The sequence below is a fragment of the Bactrocera neohumeralis genome, chromosome 3, assembly GCF_024586455.1.
Source record: "Bactrocera neohumeralis isolate Rockhampton chromosome 3, APGP_CSIRO_Bneo_wtdbg2-racon-allhic-juicebox.fasta_v2, whole genome shotgun sequence".
Taxonomy (NCBI): domain Eukaryota; kingdom Metazoa; phylum Arthropoda; class Insecta; order Diptera; family Tephritidae; genus Bactrocera; species Bactrocera neohumeralis.
The window spans coordinates 34,731,705-34,753,757 of record NC_065920.1 but is presented as its reverse complement, the minus strand read 5'-3'; the positions used below and the strand labels follow the sequence as shown (position 1 = coordinate 34,753,757).

The 22,053-nt window shown below is 35.9% G+C and overlaps 2 protein-coding genes across 2 annotated transcripts in view; one reads left to right on the top strand and one right to left on the bottom strand.

Moving 5' to 3' along the window:
• Window positions 1–22,053, bottom strand: part of LOC126754039 (dual specificity protein kinase splA) — a 588,793-nt gene that overhangs the window by 376,451 nt on the left and 190,289 nt on the right. The window lies entirely within an intron of this gene.
• On the top strand, window positions 2,603–3,723 carry LOC126754051 (angiopoietin-related protein 2-like). Its single transcript, XM_050465919.1, has 3 exons — window positions 2,603–2,858; window positions 2,910–3,437; window positions 3,491–3,723. Exons 1-3 carry the CDS (start codon window positions 2,668–2,670, stop codon window positions 3,648–3,650), a joined length of 879 nt encoding a protein of 292 aa, XP_050321876.1. The 5' UTR covers window positions 2,603–2,667; the 3' UTR covers window positions 3,651–3,723.

The following is a 22,053-nucleotide window of genomic DNA, read 5'->3' as shown; positions in this document are numbered from 1 at the left end:
CTGTGTTAAACTTGAAGTTTCTTTGAAAAGTAGGGAACGACAAAATGGATCACCTTTCATAATATGCCTGTATATTTCATACTCATGCTGCTGGATAGCATCATGCATAAATATGTAGGCATCAAATGAAATGATAAATGTAATATATACTGGCAACCTCAGATTATTCATTTACTTCCTATATTTTCGCTTAAGAATATGATGATGAATATGAGCCTATGAGTGCGAGTCAAATGAAAGTATAATTTTAGTTTTGGTTCATTTTTTTTTTCAAGGTAAAACTGAATTTTACTTATTTAATATTTAATATATTTGTATTTATTAAGGAAATTTCTGTTATGGCGATAATTTTTTTGTTCTGTTCTTAGTAAAAAATATAAAAAAATTGAAGAGAATCGGATCTTAATTGTAGAAGATGGGAAGAGGGGTGAAACGTATAAAACATTTAAGAAAAAATATTCCATTTCGATCAGAGAGGGAAGAAGTAAGATTTTTGAATACTCCAAGAGAAGAAGCAAGACTCAATACGGTGGAGGTACAAAGTCCAAAATTTCTATACACGCTGAGCGACTTGTACGAGAAAAGCTCCTGAAAACCCTAAAATTTTATCACGGGAGTTGATTGAAAGTTTTGGTTTGGATGTTTCCATTGGTACAATGGAAAGAAAATTACAAACATCTGGTTTTAAAAACTATATCACAAACAAATGACCTAAGTTTTCCATTTCGAGTAGGAAAAAAGGACTAGAGTTTGCAAAACAATATCCAAATATACCAACCACATTTTGAGATAAAGTAATTTGGTCCAATTATTTCAATTTCGAGCTAAGGAGTTAAAAGACACCTAAGGGAGTTTGGTGTAAACCTTCAGATCGCTTTAAACCACAATGCATACAATCATCTGTGAAGCATGGAGAATGTTCTCTCATGGTTTGGGGCTGTTTCTCATAATTTGGTGTAGGTAGTGTACTTAAAATCGATGGACGAATGACGGTTGCTTCATATGTTGACATTCTTAGCGAAAATTTGAAAATAAATGCGGAAAAAGTGAACTGGGTCGTTTATCTTCCAATTAGATAACGACCCACAACGCACATCTCGCCTGACTACTCGCTTTTTTGAAGAAGGCTTAAAGAAAAACTGGCCAGCCAGCTCAGTCACCGGGTTTAAATCCGTTTAAGCATTTGTGTTTAATTTTTGATTCAAAAATACCAAAAAAACTTGGAATAATTTTTCTTACAGACGAAGCGTCAACTTGACATTATTCCAATGAAAATATTAGAAAATTTGGTTCGAGGCATGCCAAAACGTCTTCCTGCAGTAATTCAGAATAAAAAAGGCAATATTAATTACTAAAATTACTTTTAAACCAAACGTTTGGTATTTTTTTCAAACTCTATACTTTCATTTGACCACTTTTATTTAAGAGTCCTTTTTTTAAAATGGAACAAAATTTTTTCCTTTCTATTCTGGAAAGAACTTTTTTTAATTCACAATTTTTTACTTAAATACCTATGTAAATGTAATATTAATGTATGAATTATTAGTTGTTTATTTTAATAAAACTGCATTGAAATAACGTCTGTGAAAGTTATACTTTCATTTGATGCCTAGTGTCTTTGATCCAACAATGAAAGAACTTGTTATACTCTGCACCGTATTGCATAGTAGGTTTGTATCATAAAAAGCAATCGAGTTAGATTCTGAAAATGGATGAAATCGCATTATAACCCCGCTGAATCCCTTTATAATGGTACTGTTAAAACTGCTCGACCGCGATAATTCATTAACTTAATACAGGTTTGCCATTAAATTTTAGCCCCGAGATGGTATGAGGCAGCTTTAAAGAAGCCAAAGTCACCATCGCCGACCAATTGCAATCAAATTTTGTACGTTGAGTACAATGGGCGAAATCGTACTACACTCACGCCTACTTCCCATAAACACAAATTTAAAATTTACTTTAAATTTTCACTTTACAGTATACAAATCAAGAATTAAGTACTTGTCATTACTTTCCTTAGCCCCCATATACCTAATATATATGTAGATTTTCGGTGACTTTATACCGAAAATATTGGCCAATATGTAAGTTATCTTAATAAAAAGGAGAAAGCGTGCTTCTATTACAACGGTGAATATTTGTGCGTATATTGAATAAAATTGGGTGAAAACTCGCCCTAGACCCCATATAACTAACAGACCTTATGTACCCGAAGGTATTTCCTTGGCTTTAATCCTTGCAAGTTGAAAGAGTATGAAATGATCGGTTATACCCGAACTTAGCTGTTCCTTACTTGTTCTTCTACACAACTTAACGACGGCCTTAACAGTATTACGATAACTGTAAATAGGAATGGACACCTAATGCGCTGTAAAATGCAATAAAAGCAATCATAGCACATATGTATTTGTCTATTCATCTCCTAGTTAAAAGTGCTGATCGACACTTTTTCTTTGATCTCACATTCGCACCTCATCGGTGGCCAACGCAGTGCTAAGGAGTATTTTTAAGTAAATATTTGAATAAGAATTTGATACCTCAGCATAAAGTAAACAATAAGTACACTTATAAATTGGAAATAAAGATCAGTTTTACCGAAAAGTAAAAATAATTTAGTGCCAGTTTTAATTCGGCAACCGAAGTGTTCGTGCACTTAGCAGAAAAATGTTTCGCTTTGTTTTCATTATGTCGCTGTATTATATTTTAAGTTTTCAAATAAGATTTTCCTTCAGTCAAAGTAAGGATACGAATAAGATTTGCGATGGCAACTGTGATGTGCAAATAGATATCGTTGCAAAATTCATAAAAATTCTCAGCTTCCCATCGAACATCGATAAGCAGTTAGCCTCGAATCAGTACAAATGATTAATGTGTTATGGAAAAATTCTCATAAGTGTTTATTTCAGAGCATCCAAATGGTCTAGTTGTATGGAAGCAGCAGCAAAGAGCTGGAGGAGTGGTATTTACAAAATTCAGTTAGAAAAGATAAATATCACCGACTTGGAGGTATTTTGCGAAGAGGACGTTGATTTCGGGGGATGGATAGTCATTCAACGGCGCCAAAGTGGCTCGGTGGATTTTTATAGAACTTGGGATGACTATAAAGAGGGATTTGGTGACTTAAGGGGTAACTATTGGATCGGGTTGGAGAAATTGTACGCGCTCACTAATAGTTGTGAACAGGAGTTGTATATTCAAATGAAAACACGTAAAGGGGGAAAATACTATGCTAAATATGCAGAGTTTATTATTGGTGACGAGTCAGAGAGCTACGCTTTAAAGAAACTGGGTATTTATAACGGGAGCGCTGGCGATTCCTTAAAGTATCATTCGGGAAGGAAGTTTTCAACTTATGATCGTGATAATGATGATTCTGCAGATAATTGTGCAAATAAATATAAAGGTGGCTGGTGGTTTGGCGGATGCTATGCAAGGTAAGCACATTTTGCTTGTCAGCGTTTGTGATGATCTACCTTTTATTTATTAGTCATTTAAATGGAGTATACGGAAATGTTAAGGCGGGTGTACACTGGCTTGAGATAGAAATAGATGAGTCTATATCATTTGCGCAAATGATGATACGTCCAACTCAAAATTGCTGGAAACGGTTAATGTTGAGCAATTTACATCGAGCAAGCTTCCGTTAACTACTAATCTTTTTACCTACTGAATTATCGAAATTAATTAAACAATAAACTTAAATTCAAATATGTAACTAAATTTTCGATTTCCTCCTTCTGTTATAATTTATCTTCTAATAGGGGTTCGATGTTCTGTAGTTAATAAAAAAAAATTAGCATATGCTTATATGGCAAGCATTAATCAGTAAGTACACTTTAGATTAGAAAACAAGATTTCAACATGTACTATTCAAAGAAACCGTGAATGCTTAACAATTTTGCTTATTTTTGCTAAGATATACATATGTATGTGGTATAAAGCCAACCGGAATACAGATGTTCTTACATTATATTAGGTGTGTGGGGGCTAGGGTACAGGCTTGAAAAGTTGTGATTCAATTTCAACAATTTATTTACGCAAAGTGTCATGCCCTCTGGGTCCTTTTTGTGCAAACACAATATTAGCCTGAATTTTCTATGCCACATTGATTTGGCACAATCGAATCACAACTACCTTTATTCCCTTACATCACAATTTAACAAATTAAGACATCGACATTACACAAATAGGGTGTTTAAGTGGTCATCATTATCTCAATCCCAAAGCCAAAAATATAAGTTATATTAATTAAATTTAGATAGACTATTTTAATAGTTATCCCTTGTTTGGTTAAACCCGAACTTAGTGCTTCCTTAGATTCTGATTCCGTTTTTTAGTTTATTTGAGACAGAGCGAGTTTCTACAATCATTGTTGCCTAGTGAAGTTCCTCTTGAAAAAGGTAGTTCCGTAAATCACCCAGTAGCAAATATTTTGTATCAAAATGTCAGTGTCTAATACTATGTTCAGACCGACACTTAATCACACGATTTCGGCTGTTGAGTGGTTTATCCCACTAATCTTATAAATTTATCAAGATTTCGCCATACAAAAATGACAGTTCAAAATCACTTAATCGGAGTGATTTGAAACTGATCCACGCTAAGCCTCTCTGTGCGACTCTGATTTTGCGCCATCTACTTCGCTGCATTGGAAATCTATTACATTATCACAACTGATTTAGACACTACAAAAAGGAAAAAATGTAAACAAACAAATTTTTATCACAGCAATGAATCTAATTTCGGCTGAAAATCGACTTCCCAAATGAAAAAAAGCGTCCATTATTTCCATTATATGGAAAATATTTAAAAGAATACGGCTTTTATTACAAAATACTATATGACAAGTGTAAAAATTTATAATTTTACGATTTTACTATGCTTTACGACGGGTTGTGAGTACCCCAAATGTTTTCTTGTGATAAATATTGAGCGATGTAAATTCTTGAATGGCAAAAACAGCTGTTTTTAATCTTTTTAACGGCAGTAATAACCCTGTTGGGTTATGAAATGCTTAAATGTAATCTAATCTTTTAAATTTTCGGTCTGAACATGGTATAAGTTTTCAATCTCTATGTTCTTACTTTGTGGGGTCTTCACCGTCAAACCCTTTACGCATTATGCATATATTTAAATTTCAAACCAGCAACTAGTGAAGTACAGATGGCACTAAACTGGGGACTAAGTACGGTTTCATACTCAGGCCTTGTTTTTCTTATTCACGGGGTTCATTCGGCTTATTCTTTATTCAGCGATCATAAGATCATATTATCGGCGACATCCAGCTGATTCTCACCATACACAGGTTTATCTAATCTAACTTCTATTTACTTAATAACAATTCACCAAAAAAACACGGTAACGGTAACTGTTAATATAAATGAAGGATTAAGCTACCACAACCGAAATGTGTTGATCGTGTTTACCAATCGGTTGGTCATGGTGTCTGTTTTCGCTTGAGAATTTATAAAAAACCATAAACACATTTTTAGCTAACACATTAAAAGTGATTATTATTTATTGTGACAACTTGCTGGGTAGATCGGACCAGATATACATATGTATGTATATGTATAGCGCATATGTATTTTGGGTTGCCTACATTTTCCTTCCTGTGTATTTAAATACGTTAAGTAACTGTTTATATGCAAACATAGTTAGGCTCATAAGTATGAGACCATCGCCTTGCCAAGCTACCCCACATGCAGAGTAGCTGCCACTTGGAGCTTCTATCTCAGCAGCGCAAAATGTCATTGTTAATTTGCCACAAAAATATGCGGGTGTCTGTTTCATAATGTAATTAAAACTTCAACTTATTACAAACGCTGGCACTCACCAACACACACAGCCACGAACACACATGCATACATATGTATACGTCAACACTTATCAGGATATATGCTGTACATATGCACACTTACAAACAAAATATATACATACAAACCTACAACAACAATGCTAACAAGTAGGAATATTTGTTGCATGTAAGTGGCGCTCGTATGTTTACTTGCCCCCATCCATTTGAGCATATCACCCCCAGCTTGTATGACACAAAGTAAAATATTTATTTTCTTTTGGCACCCCTATGGCTTTCATTTGCATTTTCACAGTGCGTTTTTCGCTCTTTATTCAGTGCTTGTTTTCGCCTTTTTCCTTTATGCCTGCCTTTATTACGAATTGTTGTTTTTTCCTGCGCTTTTTAACGCAGCATGCACAGATTGTTTGCCGAGTTTAATGTAAAGTTTCGCGCATAAATTTTGACTTTCAGTGCATGCTAGTGTGCGAGTGTGTATGTATAGTATATGAGTATATCGTATTTACAAAAAAGATGTCACTTGAAGTTTTGGTGGTCTTTATTGGCTTGGCACGCAAATATGCATCAGTTCTGTGCTTGAGCGACTTACTAAAGGGGCTTAAAGTGCTTTAAGCCGCTTAGGTAAATTGTATGTGAAGCGGGTTAATTACTAGCATGGGTTTCAGCAGCATTACACAAACATTTTGGGATGATATTAATAATAACATTCTTGTCGAAGAGGAGAAAAAACGATAAGCAAGAAATTTTGCTTCTGCATTAAATATTTTATTTTATAACCGATAAAGAAATTCGATGGATAAAGAGGAAAGAATACAACGCAGTATGACGGACCTTTCTGATGTCACGGACTCTTTAAGTAAATACATATTTATCAAAAAGACCATCATCAACAAACTCAATTCGCAGGGCTCACGAAAGTTATAATTATGTTAGAACTCCTACAAGTACTACGAGATGATCCTTTTTATACTCTTGCAATATTTATTTATATATAATAATTCATATAACAAAAATAGTTTTATTATATAAATACATAAACGCAGCACTGGCTACGAGGCCTTCAGCCGTCTTGTAATTATAACTAGGTGAAAAATTCTATTTGCTATGGGTTAGTAAAGATGTAAGTTGCTTAAATATATTTTAACAAATCGTTGGTTTTTAAGAATCTATATACAATCAAAACGTTTTTTTCTGAAGGTTCACTTAGTAGTTTTATGAGATCAATGTTGCCAGAGTTGTGGGCTGTTGAGTGAAGCATCGGACAGAGTGTGATTAAGTGTTTGATAGAAGCGGTGTCATCGCAAAGGGGGCAAATGGATGGGCTTTTACCCGATAGTAAGTGGGCGTGTGTTATGATAGTGTGTCCAATCCTTAATCGAGTATATGTCTTCATTGCGCTAGTTGGAACTGTTGACGAGTAGATTATACGATTTCTGGCTGGGTTTATGACCGCGTAGTGAAATGTTAAACGTATGTAGAGATGAGGAACTTTCCTTTAGTCTTTTTTGCGTAATTAACTGCATGAAGGATAGCAGATCGCGGTTGTTGAGGGAAGAAGCCGATTGCAAATAATTTCTCCTGTGGCAGTGACAACTGCTAACGAAGTGGAATCGATGGACTTGGAGCCATCCGTAAACAATAACTTCCAGCCATTATTTGTGTAATTAGATTCCAGTTCGGCAAAGGTTTGTTGAAAGACTTCGTTTGGTGTGTTTTGCTTGGACAAAAACATAAGCTTATTCCGTAGTATTTTATCATTGAACAGACAGGGAGGATGTCGAGTGGTGAATTTGCGTGTTGCGTTACGTAAAATATTATTTTCTGCAGCGAAACTTAAGCATCTCGAAATAGCCGATTGTATTCTTGGAATTTTTCTTTTTTTCGTGGCATGGGTGATAGTTGTATTTAGTAATGGGTTGGTGTTCTCAGCCGTTTTCGAAAGAATTTGTAGCGAAGAATCTATAATTTTATTTTGAATAGTTGGTAAACCAGATTCAGCCATTATCGTTTTTATTGCAACATGTTGGTACAGATTATATCAGTTTTGTTCCCCTAACAGTTGTATGTATTACCTAACACTAATCTAAATAGGTATAGGGTTACTAAACTTGTATATATTAAGTATGAAGAGACGAGTCGATATGCAAGTGACTGTCTGTCTCACCGTCCGTTGGTATACGCATTCATTGCCACGCCTACAAAACGCCATTAACCGAGAACGTAAAAAGTTCCATAACTAAGCAATAAACAAAGATGTAAAACTCTAACTTAGCACAGGCGATCGCAATGGCAAGGGGCACCTGTGGGTGGCACCTCTGATAAGTTTAATATTTCCTAAAGCACTGAGACCACAAAAACCAAATTGCTCTGGGGAAAAACTTATAGAAACTGCTACCGACAGTGGATAAATGGATGGAATCGGATGATAACGCTTTCCTCTCCACATTTAATGGAACTATTATAAACCCATAAATCAATAACTAAGTAGGGCAGAGACAGTTATTTTAAACACGAGATGGTATGAGAGGGCCTTGTAGGAGCCGTTGTAAAAATTGGATGAAGGGCGTGGTCTATCGGGATATTCGAACTACCGTGAGACTTTATACCGCATATATCGACCAATATGCGAGTTATCTTAATAACATTTAGAGAGCGTGTTTTCTTATAACTGTGCACGAACTTAGATCTACCTTAATTGTTTTTTATTAACTTATTTATTTACAATATATCAGTGGGACAGTAAGTAAATTAGATACAACTTTTGATATTATAATATTGAACTCCAGTGAGAACCGCTTTATATTGCAAATTCTATAATTAAAATTTTGTTTTGGATATACAAAACTTAATCTTTAAAACGTAAATCTAACACATGACTTCTTTTATAATAAGTCTTTGGGCTGGCGCGATAGTAGTCTTGTAAGTATACTGCATAGTTTGAAAGTTTCTCTTTCCAACATAATTTTTTTTATTGTATTAAGAGAAAAAATTGAGCAGGAAGCAGGTTTTTTATTTTATATAGCATGCCCGCATGCGAATATTTTCGTTGCCGATTAAAATTACAATGAAATAATTTTGAGCTTTGTACAATACTGATCTTAATTTGTAATCTTAACCGATTTATAAGTTTACTTATTGTTTACGTGAACTGAGTTCGCACACGAAAACTTTTGTTGCCCAAATTAGTCTTGTAGGCAGGGGACGACGCAGGAAAAGGAATGGTTCGAGTCGGATGTGGTCGGTCAACACGCTATGTGTTCTTGTTCATAACTGTTCGTTGCAACGCGTTTCAAAGTTTCAATGAGTTTTTAAATTCTAATTATGGTTTTAATTTCGATCGGTTTCAAACGAATATTTAAAACACGAGTGTTTCCGAAGTATCTTACCATACAAGCATTTGGGAGTGTGGTATGAAAAGGAATGCAGAAAATTGTCCGACCTTAATTAATGGACTCGAGAATTTCCAGGTAAAGCTTTTGTGTGTAAACCCTGTCTAACAATCCCAATGCTACAAAATAAGTAAGTACCAAATTCTTATTCTAATATTTACTAAAAATTATTTCATAATAACTTCTCATCGGTGCGTTAGCCATTAAGGAGATACCATGCGAGATCAAAGCAAAAGTGTCGATCAGTACTTTTAACTAGGGAATAAAATACATATACATATGTGTTAATATATATATATAGAATTGTATATACACATTTAATTACATTGGATGGACTCTTGAATTCATAAATTATTATTGCCCATGAAACCACGAATTTTTTTAAGCCCCCGTGGTTTTTCGATGCTAACATCCAATTAAGAAGGTTTACCAACTCATTGGGAAGATATTGCTACAATACTAAGAAAGTTAATAAGTACCTTTGATTTTGATTGACAAAACTTTGTATTAAACAAGTAAGGAAGAATTGGGTGTAGCCGAAAATTTTATTCAATACATCCTTATACAACATTTGCCAAGAATATTTAAACTGACAGCAGGGAGTAAGTTCTTGACCTCATCCTCGCCTCAAGAAAGATTTTAAATCATTTTGTCATCCTTATATAACTTCATAATTAAACCGATTTGTTTTTCGAGAGGCATATTACATATATAGTATATAATCGTTTACGTACGTATATAAATGATAATAACGGCACCGCTATGATGCCATCAAGACCAGGGGACGTGTAGGCTTTGAATTACTTCATCGCCGAGGTAACGTTCATCCAAAAGGTGCAAGAAGGCTGTACCGCTCTCTGAAAGCTCCCCATTGGCACTTCTTCAGCGGAGCGCTTCAACGGAAAATGATTATCCAGGAGTAGATTCAACATACAACAGTAATTTTAGTGTCGTAAAAGAGAAAATTTGAAAATAAATTGTTTTTATAACATTACCATTTAAGTAAAAATCAATCAGCTTTTATATATATTTATAGTTGCAGTGCAGATATGTATACAACTATGTTAACTCTAAGTTGGCTTTTACGGAACAAGCAGTGATCTATTCTTGTGCTGCCTCTTAATTACCTACCATAAGAATTTGCGTTGTTATTCCGTGAAATGTTTTATTCATTAAACGACTTTCGGTACAATATAGCTCTGGGTGATTTCACTCACTAATTCTATTGCGGAAAAATTTAAATTTTCTGATTCCGGTGCAGTGGTATACCACATTGGCTAACAAACTTCTGCCAGACAGCTATCCCGCAGTGCCACAGCTCCAATGTGTAAATGAAACCGCAATAAAAATCAGGCAGAACGGTTACACCTATACATACATAGAATTTTTTACGCAAATTTACATTTTTTGTGCGTTTAGGATTTTTTCGATTTTGATTTTGCAAAGCTTTTAGCGAACACCGTTATCCTTTTGTAATTTATGGGATTTTTAAACATTACTCTGCCTCTTCTGAAACGTTTTTTGTTTTAGTTTGTATAGTAATTGGGGCACTTATGGCAATAATTCAAGGTGTCAAATGCAGTTCGGCTGCATTTACATGTTTGCTTAGGTGAGTGAACCGCTTTTTATTTATTAGACAGCTTATGGGTGGCAAATGGAAGCGTTGAAAGTGAGAAATTTAAATAAAAATTTGATGTGTACTGTACAGTGCATATGTCTGGTATGAGTAAACATAAGTTAAGAAACTATATAGGGTCAGTGTGATCAAGGTTAAGAAGACAATGGACTCGGAGTTATCAGGATAGAGTGAACCTCAATCGTATTTTATTTGGCACAGATCAATTTAGTTCTGCATAGCTTTTATTTAAAAACACATTTTTTCGTTTCTTTGAAACTAATCATCGATGTACCTAGGCCCCTGCATTTTGCATAAAGATAATAGGCAGCTGAAAAAAATACTGCCAGTCTTCGTGAACGGCTGCTAATGATCTTATCAAGAAGAATTTATGTAGCTAGTGTGTAGAAGTTGTCAGCTTGTGATGTTTACTGGAGCTACGAAAGGGCGTTCCTTGTAAAAACCTATGTAACTGGAAAATCTTCACAAATGGCAGGTCTTCTGAGTGGTGGTTAAAATGTAGTATTCTCACGTAAGATTTGGTTCAAACATTTTATAAATTAAAGGTTATCGATGCTTTCACTGAAAGCGAGTATCTTTAACCAGTGAAAAATATCCCATCATACTATATTTACTCGAATGCTATTTAATGCTTATTGCGTTTTCATTTAGCGAATTAATGCGCTTTTCGTAATTTTGACCGTAACCTTTGCAAAGGGAATGAGTGTGAGCAGTCAGCTGATATTCTATTTAGCTGATTGACTGAGAAAAAAGATTCGTTTGAATACTTAAATCTGAAAATGACATGTTTATATCGTCACCTGAAATGCAAAATAACGTAACAACATTTTCGGAAATTTACAGTGGCAAGAATGAAACACGGAATAAAATGGAACATGAGTGAAAAAAAAATTTAAAATTGATTAAAACTGGTTTATATCTGAGCACAGAAACTGAAAATGTTGGACATATGTATGTAATATTATGTATACAATTTGAAGTAGTGAATCATAATCAATAAGACACCCAATTTTGAATTTTTTGATGATACGTTATTTTGCATTTCAGGTGACGATATGCATATCTTTGTATATTACAATATCTTTATTTTGTTCTTTTGACAAGAAAAAATTAAAACCAATATTCATATTTGTCTTAATTTGAACTCAATACCCATTCAAAAAGATATGTAATTTTGGTTTGTTTACATTTTTATTTGTCAAAATGAACTTTACCGTTGTTGCCAACTACTTTTGCCGGCAAAAGTTTAACTATTGTGACCAGATGCAATGCCTCTGGTCCAATATACAAGATAGGTTTTGACAAACCAATATAAATATGTTGGCTTAGTCTTTCATTGGCTATAATCGCGTAAGCGGTGTCTACGCCAGTAAAGAAGAAGTTTTCCATACAAAATAAACTAATAGTTTACCATATTGGCCAAATAAAACACGCCAAATACTACTTAACGGGAAATATGAGCGCTACAAAACGTTAAAAAAAAGAAAATATCAATGAAATTCTTTATTCCTGTAAAAGTACATACATATATTCGATCCCATTATGTATAGAACTCAATTTGTTGTGCATGGCCACCACGGCCAGACGCTGAACCCAATTTTCGACGGTTTTGAAGCATAAATCAGCCGATAGTGCTGCAATTTCACTAGACTTGACGTAACCCCACAAGAAATAGTCTAACGCATGACCGAGGCGACCAATTGACTTGGCCATCTCGTGAGATAACATGTTCCCCAAACTTGGTTTTCAATAAATCGTATCGTCCCGTATTTGTCCAAGTCCACATATTGTCCAAGTCCATATCATCCAATTCGGGCCAAAAATATTCGGTTCTCATTGAGCGGTAGTGATTCCCATTCACAGTAACGTGCCGGTCTTGATCATCATGGAAGAAGTACGGCCCAATGACGACGCCGGCCCATAAACTGCACCAAACCGTAATTCTTTTCGGATGCAATGGTGACTCATGGAGAACGTACGAATGTTGTTTTATTAAAAAAAAAAACTTTTGTAGCGCTCTTATTGACAACTGAGGCAACTGACTCCAAATTTCGGTAGTAAATTGTAATATTTCGAGTCGTTGTTGGAGCGTATATCTTTCCATCATAAAATGACAAACCTTACTAAAAAGATGTGTCAAAAAAGCAGGAAAAAATATGGCGTCGTTTGCTGTCCCTATCGGTCTACTTGTGTAGCTTCCCTATTGAAAAACCGGTTACAATCAATATGCCACAAGCTAATAAAATACTCCCAGGATTTCACTAATGTGACATATATGATTACATACATATATGAGGGCAATGTCAAGCTGTTGCCCAATTTTATCTATTTTAGACACAAAGATACAATGTCACGCTCTCTCATTTTCATTGAGATACCTCTCATGTTAGCCGGTATATAGCATGCGACAAATGGGGGCTAAGGTAAGCATTAAAAGGCTTCAAGCCATTTTTGACATACAGACATACTATTATCAGGAAAAGATTCTCTCTGAATTCCAATTACATACCTAACCATTAGCCAATATTTCCTACCAAAAGACAACTATTTGTACTGGGGTCCACATATTCGTCATTTAGGGGCTTGAACATTTTTTGTTTGATTTGAACAATTTTTCGTCATTAGGTGGCATAGTTTAAAGGGACTATCGAACAAAGTTTTAGCTCATTATACTTATACATATTAATTTCTTCTTGATTTGTATACTGGAAAGTGAAGGAATTAAAGGAATTTAAAATTGTGTTGTATTGTAGTCCGAGACAATGACACGGAGTTCAACTCGTCTCGCGATCCTGATCATTTATAACCCTACATTGATTTCGATTAGGTTTAGGTGATACAAACAACCGTTAAATGAACAAACCTACTATACTCTGTGCAACTTGTTGGGAGAGTATAAAAATGTTAATGAGTTGGCCAATGCCGAAATAAGTTGTGGGGCTGCTGATCCAGTTAAATAGAAAATGGTATTCAGGATCAATATCGAGGTAACGTAGCAAAATAACGTCCCTCGAATGGAAAAATAATGAAGTTGTTTGGCGATCAGGCCTATAGACGAAACGAATATGGTGCTAGAGCCTTTTTGTTGATTTGGGGTGTATTATCGTGTGTTGTCTTCTCCGATGTTGAGTGTGATTGAGGCTTCGTGTAAGCTGAGATCCTTTGAGTGTTCTCAGGTGTGGTGTGTTTTATTAGGGTGTGTTAGTTTTTCGGGTGGAGTGATGTGTATGTTTGCTGGCGCTTAGATCATTTTGCTTAATTTTTGCACAAGTTATCTCTGGCACGGATGAATGGACAAAAAAACACTCAGAATTCAATTATATATATATTTGACTTTGATTAAGGCGGGTTTTAAAATTATACTTATTTATTTTTTTAAACCCAACAAAATTAATTTCTCATTCTTTAATTCCGATGTTAGGATTGAACACGATAAGTCTAAACCCAACAGATGTTTGGAATTATGAATCGAAACTTTTAATTGTTATGAAACCTTGACGATCAGGACTCTAGGTGAGATAATAATAATTTATAATATTTTTAATTTTTCAATCCGGTATTCAAATGTTTTTTTTTTTTTGTTTTTTTAGTTTTCAATCCCATATTTGGTATTACAAAATAAAAAATATTATTCAAATGTTAGCTCTAGTGAGTTTTAATGCATTATTTGAAACCCTGCTGCGAAAGTATGAAAATATGATATTATTGAAAACAGCGGACGTTAGACATTCATTTTCTGGGAAATATGTACCTACTTACGAGTATATGTATGTTCTTTAAGAAATGTTCTGAAAAGCCACATATGGACATACTTCATTCAAATATTTACTATCATCTTATAAAATTGAAAATGCAACCGTATTTGGACGCGGCTTACTGTGCATTTGGACGTGCTGGTTTTCATAGCTTTTTATTTTGGCGGGCATTAAATATAAATTGCAAAGCAACTGTTCAAGACGCCTGATGCGGAACATAAAATGTTTGGTACAATAAAATCTTTTCAGGTTAAATAAACTTCCGGTGAACCCTCGCAATGCCACTGATACTCAAACACTGGAAAGGTAAGTGATATATGCTATAAGCAAACAAAGTGCAACAGTAGCAATAGTCAGAAATACACACACACATAGCGATACATGGGTAACGAAGAACAATATCCACTTAAATATTCCGCACTTTTGTTGCCATAGCCAACGAACAGAACACAGCTAGCCGCGGGCTGTCCAGCGCACAGAAAGCCATGTAAGGATAATAGCATCGTGCTCGAGCGTACATCAAATCCTTCAAGCTGCGCTTGGCTGTTGGTTGCGCTTGTAAATCCAAGTGGTAAATAAAACACAAGGCAACGCAATGCGGCGCTACGTTCGTAACCAGGCGCTGTCACTGTCTCGCTCACTCCCTCCCAGTATCCCTTTCTACCATCGAAGGAAGCAAGTGAAATTAATGAAAGCAATAAAACAACCATTGATCCGTGGTATGTGCGAACCGTAACGTTACACCGGCAGTACGCCGCTGCATCTTCCCTTGATTCCTGTTCTCTGCAGGCTTATAGCAAACTATATGCATCACTACGCACACCAGTGTAGACCTATGTATATGTATCAAATTCTTGAGCACCCTATGGAGAAATGTACCACTTAGAAACCCGCCTGGCGCTGCAGCACCAAGCTCTAGACTAATGGATCCCGTATTAGATATTTTCTCTGCAAGTAGCTAGCAGTTTTGAGGATAAAATATTTTAACAACACTTTGGAGTTTAATTTGGATTAACGGCGGCATGTTTTAGGGCGAATCATCAATTGTTGAATCTTCTGATTAGCTCTCCTTTCTCTGCAGGGAAGCAGACAATTGTCTTTTATGAATGTGTTTTCGCTTGTGTGTACTTAGCCGAACCTTTCTGTGCAAAAATATTTAGTACTCTTTACGAAAACGTGTGATTGCTGCCACAATCGGTTTTCTGCAAAGAGAATATGATATTACAAAGAGCTGATTATAACACTATAAAAATAGACATACATACATTGTTGAAATATGATCCGAATCGGACTTGTAGTGTACCCGACAAACCTGCTTCTAAAAAGCAAAGGCCGTACGAAGAGTCGAGGTTGTTATTTACCTGGAGTAGGGTGAAATGGTTATAGGGCTCTACTATGCCGATCTGCAGAAAAAATTGCCCAATTGGAGAAGTGCTCCAGGCTTTAGACTGATTCACACCTCCGTTAACTCCACGGCTAAAGCATTATTCCCCATTCACATTATGCTGTAGATTTGGCTTTTGTGAATTCTTTTCAAACTTGAGGAAGTTATTTTGAGTCGAATTAGGGATTAACACCACCAAAGAAACATATTTTGCAGATGTTCCGAAATCGTATTTGTTTAGTTTCCATCGGTAGGTTAAGTTTTTCGTAAACCCTCGTATATTCGATGCATGTATTGTGGTGAGAGCGACAAGAATTCGTTGAATCTCTGGGACAAAGCAGTATTAAAAGTGGTTAAAGTTGAAATTAGGAAATGGCTTACTTTTAATGGGCCTTTCTGCAAACATTCAGTAGGTCATAATCTCAGGGAGAGCAGATTTCTGGTGTCTGGTTGCATATGTGGGTTATACCCACAGGTACTGATGTGTATAACATAGACATATTACCGTTTGCTATTAAGATACATTTAGAGCCCTCAAATATGAAGCAGGTACTTAATTCACTTATGACTTCCTTGCTACAATGAACTGTGTTAATCAGAGTGTGTTCCTTCTTTGATGCTGTTTTTTGATTTTTAAGGAGGAGCATTTTTTGGGCTTATTCTATCGTTCCATAGCAGAGTAGACAATTCATTGGTAATAATTTCATTATGTATATATTCCTAGTATTATTTTAATTTGTCAGAGTATATAAGTATGTATTACCAAATTTACTTAAAGAATAAATTTCCCTTTGGATAAAAACTTTGATAAATTTTTAGTACATTTTTGTTTCAATAATGATGATCTGCCAAAATATAGTTAAATTTCTGGATCAGCCGAAACAGTACTTATATAATTGTCATATTATGCAATATAAGTATAGGTAGGTATGAAGGAGAGCAGCCCTGTTGTCTTTCGGGCCGAATTCGCATTGGCTGCGCCATTTTGATGCACTAGCCGTAGACCTTTTATAATTGCTATCACGTTTCAATGTCTCTTTCAAACCATTTTGAGGTTTCGATGAAGCTACTTATATCAGATATGCTTTTGTAATAAGTCGTTAGTTCTTTTCTTGTCATATGTTGGTCATACTTGTTTAGTTATATTGCAATTTGTTTTTCCATCTGCAATTGCAACTTGTTTAAAATTTGTATTGATCACCCTTTTGATCGATCCTAGCGGACTTGGTATTAGCTCTCGGATTCGTTAAGGAAAGCTCTTGCCTTTGCCAACTCGTCTGCTTTTTCGTTGCCGAAAATTTTCCTGGTGCCGGGAACACAGATCAAGTCTAGTTGGAGATTGTCTTGTGGTGAGCAGGTGTTTTCTTGCAATTGACAAGGCCAGGAGCGCCGCCTGGCTATCTGTAAAATTTGCTGCTTCATGTATCCTCTCGTGGTTTTCCAATAGAGCTTTCTATGCCAAGTACTTCCGCTTGGAAGATGCCAGCCGAGTTCGGTGGACGGATAGAGAGAAAAATGTCCAGATCATCGGAAAATACTCCCATGCCTACTCCGCAGTCCATTTTGGACCGGTCGGTATAGACTGAGATGATATTTTCCTCCACTGTTATGTCTCTTCTCCATTATCGTCTAGATGGTATCCTCACCTGGAAGTGTCTATTGAAATCCAGCATTGGGAGAAAATAGTCTGAATTATTAACGTTGAGTTGGTTTAGGATATCACTATGTCTGCCGATTCGAACCATCTAATTCTTTTATTCTTATTGCAGAACATGCTGCTATTTTGTGAATAAAGATGTCTATGGGTAGTTGATGCAGGACCACATTAAGCGCGTCAGAATCCAATGTGGTTTAACGTGGGTATCTGCCTAAGGAGGCTCAAATCCACGGTGTTTTCTATTACTAGAAACACATAGATCAAAACAATGCGTTGATCAGCGCCCCAAAGTGTAAGTGTGTGCACCCACACTATACTCTGGAAGAACCAAGGTATGAGTGCCTGCCACACACACACATACACTTTGGTTCCAAATTGAAAGGGTGGGACTCCCTTTCCACCTTGGTCGGGTGCGAGGCCCATCTAAAACCTCTGCCGTACTCTGGGTCCGGCACCCGGCCGCAGTGCGACTCCACATTGGACTAAGTCCTTCCTGCATTTAGGTTTAAACCACAGCCACCACGAATCTCCCCAAAGGGCCAAGACCCAATGAGCAGACTGGAGCGAACTCCAGGGGCGGCTGCTCCCCGTGGTACCATGTTTTAGTCTTTGGTGTGACCTGTAGCCCAAGCTTGCGCTTAAGCTACTGCCAGTCGAGCCCCCAAAAATTCCGAGGAATTCTTAAGAACCCGACTGTATGATTTTTTTGTTATCCCTTCAATTTTAGTGTTTGTTATATAATCGCAAACCCATTCAATGAATTGATAGTATTTCAATATAGCACTTTTCTGACATCTCTGACCATGCCGACATTCAATAAACCAGACATGTGAATGTCGGACATAGTGCATTTGGATTTTAGTCGCCTCATACGACAGGCATGCTTTACCGCGGGAATAGTCTTATCTCCCTCCCCGCAGGGAGATTAAGCGCGTCAGTCGGACATGACTTGTTTGCACCAGTAATTTCTGCTTTTTGTATTCCATTTAATTTCCTAGTGTTGTATTGTTTCCTTAGCGCTCGCCACAATACCAGAGCCAGAGATTATACTAGATTTAAGGCCCCAACTTTTGCTGACAATTGTCTTGCCAGTGTAGTAGGCCGTATATGCTTTATTTATTCTTTTTATACCCTGAGCAGGGTATATTAAGTTTGTCACAAAGTTTTGAACACCCAGAAGGAAGCGTCGGAGACCCTATAAAGTGTATATAGTATAAATGATCAGTAAGTTCGGCTGAGTCGATTTAGCCATGCCCGTCGGTCTGTCTGTCCGTCCGTCTGTCTGTCTGCCTGTATATATACGAACTAGTCCTCAGTTTCTAAGATATCCTTTTGAAATTTTGTAAACGTCATTTTCTCTTCAAGAAGCGGCTCATTTGTCGGAACTATGCCGATATCCGACCACTATAACATATAGCTTCCATACAAACTGATCGATCGGAATCAAGTTCTTATATGGAAAACTTTCACATTTGACAACAAAAGTTGGCACAGGTTATTTTCTAAGATAATAATGTAATATACATACGAAGAAATTGTTCAGATCGGCTTACCAGAGCATATAGCTGCTATACAACCTGAACGATCGGGATCTAGTGCTGGTATGGAAAACTTTTCCATTTGACAAGATATATTCACGAAATTTGGTATAGATTATTTTCTAAGGCAACAATGTAATCTCCGAAGAAATTGTTCAGATCGGTTAACTATAGCATATGGCTGCCATACATACTGAATGATCGGAATCAAATGCTTGCATGGGAAACTTCCTCATTTGACGATATATCTTCATGAAATTTGGCATGAGTTATTGTTTACAGAAATAACTAGCGTACCCAGCCCGCCTCGCCGGGCTAGATTTTGCTTTATTTTACAATAAAATTACAATATTAAATATTTAATTTATTTCTTAATTATATTAAATTATTCAATTATTTCATATTCATATTCATGAAGATTATTACCTACACTCATATACATGTTAGTAAATAGAAAATCGTTCTTATCATTGATACAAAAGCATATCTGGCTTTAATGCCAGAATTGAAAGTACCACGCATGGCTTGGGCATGGTAAATGTGAATTAAGGACATTAATAAATACTTATGAAACAATAGGTATTTTTAAACTATTAATGTTGATTACAAATAAGGAATAATTATAATGACCTGATGTTCATAAAATTTAAAAAACAGGGTAAATCGTTAAAAAGCATTCAAATTGTAAAATGGATTAATTCTTCACCTGCCTCACTTTTCCAAATGCTTCTAACTTACTTTTGGAACATTTAATAGCCGTGCCAATAGATTCTCTATTTATTTTATTGTAAATACAAAATTTTATAGACGTGTTCCATGTGTAATATTTGGGAACTTCAGGGCACAATAAAGTCGATGGTATGTATCTACCATCATCTTGCTTTCTTCGCCTATATAGAGGATATCCATCGCCTCCTCCTTAAGTCCATCGCATGGCCCGCGGATCATGTGGATTTGGTAGTTCGGCGAAAATCACATCATCGATTTTCGTTTGTAAATTTTTTTTTTTAGCCAGATTAAAATATGAGCGTGTAGTAGGCCACGCTTTTGCCACTCAACCGAATACATCCAACATTGAGTTTCGCCATATATATTACTTTTGGTGTTTTAGTCTATCATATTCTTCAATTTTTGTTTGAATACTCTTGCAAGGAGAACGTGTCTATGTGTTGAATTTTGATCGGGGTCTAATAGGTCAGTGATGTCTTTCCAAGTTGGATTGCACGTGAAAGTAATGAAGATTTGGCCAATATTTGCAGCATTTCCATCATTATTAATCGCATCACGTAAGTGAATATATTCCTCGGTGCGTTTCGTTGATTCAACCGAATAAAGAGAAGATGTTCACTTTCATATTTTGCGTACATGTCGACCACAAGTTGATGTAATAGTTCACGACATTTTAACAAATGATTAAATTCATTTCGTTGAATCATAAGGCGGTAGGCATAAAAGTTCATGCACGTAACTTTTTTTGTTGACTCATTATTTAAATTTACTTGCATTACATTAAAATGCTAACCATCTTCTCCACTTGAAAAAAGAACTGGATACTGTAATGCATCATCTGATCGGTGCGTTTCCGCAACGCGTCGAAGATTTTCATTTCGGAGATGGATGATGATATCGCGTCACTCGAGTTCTGTTCCGACCATAACCACTGCAACGTCGTCTTTTACCGGTGCATTTAATCCCCGCTTATGCTCCCCGGGTGGTGTTTTGTAGGCTCTTATCACAACCTTATAAACATCTGTCGGTATCTGGTCTAGAGCTGTTTTGAATGAACGTATGAGGCTGTTGCGTTCATGAAACATAGTTTGAAGTTTTAAGACGATTTCTCGTCTTACTTCAGTACTGATTGCCCCACGCCGATCAGCTTCTGCAGTTTCATTACCGGTGAAATTGATTTGTAAAAACTTGGGACCTTCATCTTGAACTGGGAGTAATGACCCAATTATTTAAATTAAAATTTGTAAAAGGTAAATTTGACCTTGCACTTTAAAAGTGGGCATGAAACCGGCATTGTTCACTATGTTGGTTGACCCAAAGGACGTCATTTGGAAGCATGAATCATACTTTCGGATGTTTTGAAAAAAATTGTTTGAATTTGAAGTGCGCTTAGAAATATAACTAAGAAGTGGCTTACATCACAGTTATCTGACTCTTTTAGTTTTAGATCATCTATGGTGACAAAACAAATTAAAATTTGTAAAAGGTAAATTTGACTTTACCGTTCGCATAGCACATTCCTTAGGAAGTGATTCATCATCTATGGTGACATTCGCATAGCACATTCCAGGGGATTCCTTAGCGAACTTAAAAGCACCACAATGTGTACAAGCTTTGTTCATTACACCGATCACTACGTCCTTGTGATTTCTGTAATCATCATCCTTATTGTAGTTGAACGCCGCAAGTCGGTTACTATTGGCGTCAAGTCTTTGCGTACGTTTTTGGATTGTCTCGGTAGCTCGCGATGAACATTTTTTCCCTATTTTGTTGAAGCCGTGATTCATGCACTTCTTTAGTTTCTATATTTCTTCTTGTAGATATTTTGTTACGATTTTTCTCAAGGCGTAACTCACGTTCATCAGCTGTTTCATTTGCCCTATTTTCCTTAACATTCTTTGATTTAGAAATTTTTTTTACCAATACTTGCTTTTTGAGGGCCATTTTTTATTTATTAGAATGATTCTGTGAAGAAACATGATTTGTAAATAAAAATTATATTTTCCGTTGTAACAATCAATTGAAAACGCATCAGTAAACGGATACATTCGCCGCGCTACAACTTACCTGGAATTCCTAAAAATCCTTAATTATTCACTTTAATATACTTCAATATACTCCATTGTACTTAAATATGTTTCATATTC